The 8,186-nt window shown below is 47.7% G+C and overlaps 1 protein-coding gene across 1 annotated transcript; it reads right to left on the bottom strand.

The window, feature by feature from the left end:
• Positions 1-563: 563 nt before the first annotated feature.
• LOC116272798 (gastrotropin-like) lies at positions 564-3,634 on the bottom strand. The gene is made up of 2 exons (XM_031661621.1): positions 3,516-3,634; positions 564-826 (listed from the first exon to the last, which is right to left on the bottom strand). Exons 1-2 carry the CDS (start codon positions 3,580-3,582, stop codon positions 564-566), a joined length of 330 nt encoding a protein of 109 aa, XP_031517481.1. The 5' UTR covers positions 3,583-3,634.
• Between the last annotated feature and the right edge of the window lie 4,552 nt (positions 3,635-8,186).

Here is an 8,186-nt window from a genome sequence, read left to right as displayed (position 1 = left end):
TTATTTATTTATTTATTTATTTATTTTGAGATGGACTCTCACTCTGTCACCCAGGCTGGAGTGCAGTGGTATGATCTCAGCTCACTGCAACTTCTGCCTCCTGGGTTCAAGCGATTCCCCTGCCTCAGCCTCCTGAGTAGCAGGAATTACAAGTATGCACCACCATGTCCAGCTAATTTTTGTATTTTTGGTAGAGACAGGGTTTCACCATGTTGGCCAGGCTAATCTCAAAATCCTGGCCTCAAGCCATCCACCCACCTCGGCCTCCCAGAGTGCTGAGATTACAGGTAGGAGCCATTGTGCCTGGCAAGCAAGCTTTTTAATCCCATGATTTAGCCTTCCCCCTCAATCTGGGGAGAGTAATTGTAGCAATGTCATGGGATTAACTGCATTAAGATGAAAAATCTATTCAGCAAGAGTCTAGGTTATATTAAGTGTTCAGCAAGTGTTAGCTATTTTTCTTATTGTTTTGGTGCCCATTTTTGACCATTAAAAATCAGGAGCATTAAAGTGCCAAGTAACTCAAGCTCTTAATGCTGGAGGCCAAACTGGAGAAAGAAGCCTCAGCTTGGGAGCAGGGAGGCCGTGTTTGAGAAGGAGAAGTCGGGTGGAGGCCTGAGGAAGGACGGGGACAGCCAGTGGCCTCTCACCTTGAACTTCTTGCCCCCCATTGTCTGTATGTCGCTTTCCTTGCCAACAGTGAACTTGTTGGTCATGGTGTGTCCTCCGGAGTAGTGCTGGGACCAAGTGAAGTCCTGCCCATCCTGCTGCACCTCCGTGACGATCTTGAAGTTGCGGGCCTTTTCGATTACATCGCTGGAGAGCCCTGGACCCGGGGATAAGCAGAGTAGCCACATAAGAGCTGCTTTTAACCCTGTGGTTTGGGGAAAGAGCTTTCCTGCCCACCCCGGCTGCCCTATCCCATGTACACGATAGACTAGCCTGCAGGTTAAGAGCACAGTGCCTGAGACAGATAATACATGTTGTGAGCCATGTGGCTGGCGGAAGTCACTCTCTGTATTCATCCTCAGTGTATTCATCCGCAAGATGGGGATAATAAGGCCCATCCCAAAGGGCTGTTACAAGAATTATATTCAATGTGAGTGTGTTTGTGAAGCTCCGGGCACATAATGGGTGCTCATCAATAATAACCAAGCTTCTGATAGTAATATAAATATAACGGAATCTTGCCAAGCTCGCAAAGTTTTGGAATTAATGAGACTTTCAAGACTGTGTCTTCTGGCCAGATGTGGTGGTTCAGGCCTGTAATCCCAGCACCTTGGGAACCCGAGGCGGGCAGATCGTTTAAGGTCAGAAGTTCAAGACCAGCCTGGCCAATGTGGTAAAACCCCATCTCTACTAAAAATACAAAAAAAAAAAAATTATCTGGGGATGGTGGCAGGTGCCTGTAATACCAGCTGCTTTAGAGGCTGACGCAAGAGAATCACTTAAATCCAGGAGGCAAAGGTTGCAGTGAGCCGGGATAGCGCCACTGCAGTCCAGCCTGGGCTACAGAGCAGGACTCTGTCCCCTACCCTCCACCAAAAAAAGATTGTGTCTTCTAATATTTTTATTTTACAGATAAGGAAGTGAGCACCCAGAATGGGAAAGGGACTTCCCAGTATTTCATTGAAAGTTAATGACAGAATCGGTGTAGAACAAAGGTGGGCTCCCTTCCCATTCCACAACACGAAGCCGTCATGCTCCTTCAGGGCCACTGCCAGTGCATGACTCAGAGGGGCTCTCGACTCCTCCAGGTCCCAAGGCTCAATGGGCCTGGTCTCAGGGTTCCTTTGACCCAGCTGGCAGGCAAGAAGTGGCCACCAAGAGGGAGGGCATGGGTCCCCTTGAGCTGTCCTCTGAACCTTAAGAGTTACACTGCCTGAGACTTTTTAGATAGTGAGATACTGAGATTTCCACAAGATTGTCAGATCCACTGTCTCACTGGTTCCTCACAACAGACTCGTGTTACAAGTCAAGCAGTGAGAGAAGGAATGAAATCACTGGTATCTCTGCCCACACTGTTTGGCACAGTAAGAGACCTGTGTTTGCTGAATGACTGTGTGAAGAAGTTGATTGTCAAACCTGGTCTCCACGCTAACCCTTTGGTTTCCTCTCCTAGGCAGGATGTGGTGAGACCACTCATCATAGGGTCCTGGGTGCCAATGGCCTCTGCCACTGACTTGGGCAAGTCACACTGAGTCCCCATTGGTAACACTGAGATAGCCTTGCATATAGCTGGTGTTTGATAAATGTTTGACAGGCTGGGCGCATGGCTCACGTCTGTAATCCCAGCACTTTGGGGGGTCGAGGTGTGTGAATCACCTGAGGTTAGGAGTTTGAGACCAGCCTGGCCAACAGGGTGATACCCTGTCTCTACTGAAAACACAAAAAATTAGCCAGTTGTGGTGGCATACGCCTGTAGTTCCAGCTACTCGAGAGGCTGAGGCAGGAGAACTGCTGGAACCTAGGAGGCGGAGGTTACAGTGAGCTGAGATCATGCCACTGCACTTCAGCCTGGGAGACAGAGCAAGACTGCGTCTCAAAAATAAATAAATAAAAATAAAATAAATACATGCTTGACTAAATAAACATCAAATCTCTACTTCACCAACCAAGTTTCCACTTTACCAGTTACTAGCTGTGTGACTTTGGACTAGTTACTCAATTCTCTGGGCCTCAAGTTTTCCCTCAGTAAAGTGGAGATACTAATATATTCTATGTGTGTTTTAAAGTCAAAGAGTGTCTAGGCCGGGCGCGGCGGCTCACACCTATAATCCCAGCACTTTGGGAGGTCAAGCCGAGTGGATCACCTGAGGTCAGGAGTTCAAGATCAGCCTGGCCAACATGGTAAAACCCCGTCTTAACTAAAAAATTACAAAAATTTTAGCCAGGTGTGGTGGTGCACACCTGTAATCCCAGCTACTGGGGAGGCTGAGGCAGGAGAATCACTTGAACCTGAGAGCCAGAGGTTGCAGTGAGCCGAGATGGTGTCATTGCACTCCAGCCTAGGTGACAGAGTGAGACTCTGTCTCAAAAATGAAATAAAATAAAATAAAGTTGAAGAGTGTCGGCCAGGCATGGTGGCTCACGCCTGTAATCCCAGCACTTTGGGAGACCAAGGCGGGTGGATCACCTGAGGTCGGGAGATCAGGACCATGCTGGCTAACATGGTGAAACCCTGTCTCTACTAAAAATACCAAAAAAAAAAAAAATTAGCAGGGCGAGGTGACGGGCGCCTGTAGTCCCAGCTGCTTGGGAGGCTGAGGCAAGAGAATGGTGTGAACCTGGGAGGCAGAGCTTGCAGTGAGTGGGGATAGCGCCACTGCACTTCAGCCTGGGCGACAGAGCAAGACTCCGTCTCAAAAAAAGAAAAAAAAAGAGTGTCTGAGTTCTTATTATCCTCAGAGTCTGGGAGAAAGCAGTTGCTCAACAAATGTGTGAATGAATGAATGAAATCCTGTCCCACCGTGACAAACCAACCCCGAGGAAGGGATACCCAGGAGCTCACTCACCGAGGAGCTTCATGAACTCATCATAATTCTTCTCACTCTCCATCTCGAACTTGCCGGTGAAAGCCATGCTGCTGGGAGGCTGGAGCCAGAGAGCAGAGGGATGAGGAGAACTGGTGGTGCTGAGGGGTCTGCTTTCCCAGCTTATAAACTCTCCCAGTTGCTGAGGCTCAGCCCCTAAGTCACCCCACTTCTTCTCCCTCCTGTCCTGAAGAGGAAGCACTCGCTGTTTTATGATGTGGGCAGGACCTGGAGGGACAGAGCCCCAAGGTTATTCACCCTGGGGAAGTGCTGCCATTGCCCGCAGGGTCAGGATGGCAATGAGTTTGAGGAGTCATCACCTCTCTGCCCGTCTCTCCCTCCATTCCCACACGCCCTGCCCTCAACCCATGCTCTCACCATCACTCATCGCTCATGCACTCTCTCACTCTGCAACCAAAGCACTTGAGCACTTGCTGTGTGCAGGGCCAGCACTGAAGAAACACAAATGAACGAGACACACACCTTTCCCAAAAGAGCCTTTGGTTTAGTCCAGAGACAAGCACACACCTGCAGAGAGTTCTTGTGTAAGCAGGATGCGATGTGCCCCAAGAGAAAAGCAGGTGGCTGACCTGGGGCATGGGGAAGGAGCAATGGTGTCCAGCAGCTGGTGCATGTTTGGGGAGGAGGTGGCATTTGGCACCCATCTTGGAGGACCAATAGGACTTGGATGTGTAGGGAAGCAGGAAGGTTGGAGGAGGCTCAGAACAAAGGGAGATGATATTCTAGGATGAGGGAACAGTGTGATGAAGATGGAAAGGGTCATGATGAAAGGAAACAGTGAGTCTGGCTGGAGCAAAGCAAACTTGAAGGACAACAGATGACCCTAAGGGTGGAGATAATGCAACCAGAGTACAGCAGCCACCCATGGACCTAGGCAGCGCACCTGGAGGAGAAGGTGCCAGGTGCCTTGAAGACGCCTGTGTGCCAGGCACTGGGCTGGGAGCTGGATGAGTTTTATTTTGTTCAAGCTTCAGAGCTGGAAGGGGTTAAGGGTTCAGAATATTGACTTCCATTTCCTGCTCTGCCTCTCAGTACCATTTCACATGCTGGGACTCTGTCTCCTCAGTGATCACTCCAGTCTATCTATCTTGTGAGATAGTCCTCTGCATTGGGCAACATTGACAGTGCAAAGTATAAAACACTTTGCAAAGGCTCTCATGATTATTATTTATTTATTTATTCATTTATTTTTGAGATGGAGTTTCACTCTTGTTGCCCAGGCTGGAGTGCAAAGGTGTGATCTCGGCTCACTGCAACCTCCGCCCCCTGGGTTCAAGCAATTCTCCTGCCTCAGCCTCCCGAGTAGCTAGGATTACAGGCATGCACCACCACACCCAGCTAATTTTGTATTTTTAGTAGAGAAGGGGTTTTTCCACGTTGGTCAGGCTGGTCTCGAACTCCCAACCTCAAGTGATCCGCCTGCCTCAGCCTTCCAAAGTGCTGGGATTACAGGTGTGAGCCACCGAACCTGGCCGATTATTATTAATTCAGGAAATCTCTGCATGTCTATTTCCTTTTCCCAAGCTTGCTCTCCATGTCTATTTCCTTTTCCCAAGCTTGCTCTCCATGAATCTCCCTCATTTCCATCTCAAGCTGAATTCAATACAGTTGCTGACTCCCAGACCTGGGACTAAGGAGTCTCTGAACTGATGAAAAAACAACTCTGCCACATCTTACCAGGCTTTAATCTCCAATCTTGGAATTTCTAACTCCAGCCAGGACTCTTACTTTAGTCTAACAGGCAGACAGACACACACACACACACACACATACACACACACACATCATGGATTTTTCTAAGTTATATATACAAAAATTTCAAATAATTCAGAGCAAGTGACAGTCCTGTCAGAGGTGACCTGTGATAATAGTTTGGTATCTCTCCTTCCAGGCTTTTACTTTTCTTTTCTTTTTTTCTAAGACAGGGTCTCTGTTTGTCGCCCAGGCTGGAGTGCAGTGTGCGATCTCAGCTCGCTGTAGCCTCGACCTCCCAGGCTCAAGTGATCCTCCCAACTCAGCCTCCCAAACAGCTGGGACTACAAGTACATGCCACCATGCCTGACTTTTTTTTTTTTTTTTTTTTTTTTGAGGTGAAGTCTCCCTCCGTTTCCCAGGCTGAAGTACAGTGGCGCAATCTTAGCTCACTGCAACCTCTGCCTCCCAGGTTCTCCTGCCTCAGCCTCCTAAGTAGCTGGGACTACAGGTGCGCACCACCACGCTCAGCTAATTTTTAGTAGAGACAAGGTTTCATCATGTTGGCCAGGCTGGTCTCAAACTCCTGAGCTCGGCTGAGCTGCCCACCTTGGCCTCCTAAAGTGCTGAGATTACAGGCATGAGCCACCACACCCAGCCCTTTTAGGCTTTTAAATGCACATATTTACTTTCTTGTATAAATGAGACTATATTGTTCTGTTACCTCCTGTTTATGTAATGATATAGGCACATGTCTATATCATTACAAAAGGGTATATCATATCCAGTTCAATAGCTCCAGAGTATTCTATCATATGTATGTCTCATAACTTACTTAGCTATTGCTGGATTTTTTAGGTTGTTTCCAATCTTTTCCTATTATAAATAACTGTGATAAAAATATTCTTGTAGGTCAAGCTGTGGCTCAAGCCTGTAATCCCAGCATCTTTGGGAGGCCGAGACGGGATGGATCACAAGGTCAGGAGATCGAGACCATCCTGGCTAACCCGGTGAAACCCCGCTCTCTACTAAAAAATACAAAAAACTAGCCGGGCGCAGGTGGCGGGCGCCTGTGGTCCCAGCTACTCTGGAGGCTGAGGCAGGAGAATGGCGGAACCCGAGGCATGGAGCTTGCAGTGAGCTGAGATCCGCCACTGCACTCCAGCCTGGCTATGAGCTGACTGCCTCAAAAAAAAAAAAAAATTCTTGTTCACACCTTTCACTGTACATGTCAGATTATTTACTAAGATTACTTGCTAAGGGTGAATTCCCAGACATGAAATTCCTAGAACAAAGGATTTTAGTGTTTAAAATTTGTGTATCTATTACTTTACTGCCTTTCAGAAAAGCTGTAGCAGTTTACACTCCCGCCTAGAGTATGTGAGAATTTCCCCTCACTGATAATAATAATGATGAAATAACAATGACAAGAATAGCTCACATTTATTGGATCTTTATTGTGCATTTGGCACTCAGCTGAGTGTTTTACATGAAGGATCTTATTTAATCTTCAGAACAACTCTATGAAGTATGTACTGATATTGTCTCCATTTCACCTAGGGGCAAACAGAAGTTCAGTGAAGTATTAACCTTGACAAAATCACAGAGCCTTGGTGTATAGTTTATATTTACTTTTTTTTTTTTTTAGTTGAGATGGAGTCTTGTGGCGCGATCTCGGCTCACTGCAACCTCCGCCTCCCAGGTTCAAGCAATTCTCCTACCTCAGCCTCCTGAGTAGCTGGGCTTACAGGTGCCACCATCATGCCCGGCTAATTTTCTGTATCTTTAGTAGAGACAGGGTTTCTCCATGTTGGCCAGGCTGGTCTCGAACTTCTGACCTCGTGATCTGCCCGCCTCGGCCTCCCAAAGTGCTGGAACTACAGGCGTGAGCCACCGTGCTCGGCCTATATTTACTCTTAAAATAGCTTTCAACATCTTTTTTTCAAAAAAATCCCCATAATCCCATAACCCTAATACAAGTAAACTGCTTTTATTAATTAATTTATTTATTTGAGACAAAGTCTCGCTCTGTCACCCAGGCTGGAGTGCAGTGTCACATCTCGGCTCACTGCAACCTCCGCCTCCCGGGTTCAAGCCGTTCTCCTGCCTCAGCCTCCCAAGTAGCTGGGATTATAGGCGCCCACCACCATGACTGGCTAATTTTTCTGTTTTTAATAGAGATAGGATTTTACCATGTTGGCCAGACTGGTTTTGAACTCCTGACCTCAAGTGATCCACTTGCCTCAGCCTCCCAAAGTGCTGGGATTACAGGTGTGAGCCACCCTGCCCGGCCTTATGTTTTCTACTCTCTTCCTCCCTCTTCTGCTATTTCTCCTCCTTCTCTCTCATTATTATCTTCTTTCTTATCAACTATAACAGATATACAATAACCATACCCCACATAAATACAACATTGCATTCTATTTTTCTTCACCCAGCATTCGTTTGTAAACATAGTCCCATGTTTCTAAAAAGTTGCCAGGTTGGGCCAGGCGCAGTGGCTCACGCCTGTAATCCCAGCACTTTGGGAGGCTGAGGCAGGCGGATCATGAGGTCAGGAGATTGAGACCATCTGGCTAACACGGTGAAACCCCATCTCTACTAAAAATATAAAAAAAGGCTGGGCGCGGTGGCTCAAGCCTGTAATCCCAGCACTTTGGGAGGCCGAGACAGGCGGATCACGAGTTCAGGAGATCGAGACCATCCTGGCTAACACAGTGAAACCCCGTCTCTACTAAAAAAACAAAAAACTAGCCGGGCGAAGTGGCGGGCGCCTGTAGTCCCAGCTACTCGGGAGGCTGAGGCAGGAGAATGGCATGAACCCAGGAGGCGGAGCTTGCAGTGAGCCGAGATCGTGCCACTGCACTCCAGCCTGGGCGACAGAGCAAGACTCGTCTCAAAACAAAAACAAAAAAATACAAAAAAATTAGCCGGACATGG

This window comes from Papio anubis, unplaced genomic scaffold (assembly GCF_008728515.1).
Source record: "Papio anubis isolate 15944 unplaced genomic scaffold, Panubis1.0 scaffold2044, whole genome shotgun sequence".
NCBI classification, from domain to species: domain Eukaryota; kingdom Metazoa; phylum Chordata; class Mammalia; order Primates; family Cercopithecidae; genus Papio; species Papio anubis.
Note: the sequence above shows the minus strand (reverse complement) of the source record. Positions and strands in the feature narration are given on the sequence as shown.

Excerpts from the sequence above, each read along its gene's own strand:
- LOC116272798 (XM_031661621.1), bottom strand. The coding sequence starts at position 3,582 with ATGGCTTTCACCGGCAAGTTCGAGATGGAGAGTGAGAAGAATTATGAT. Across the intron at positions 827-3,515 it reads TGAGTTCATGAAGCTCCTCG|GGCTCTCCAGCGATGTAATC; the intron begins GTGAGTGAGCTC and ends CCCCGGGTCCAG.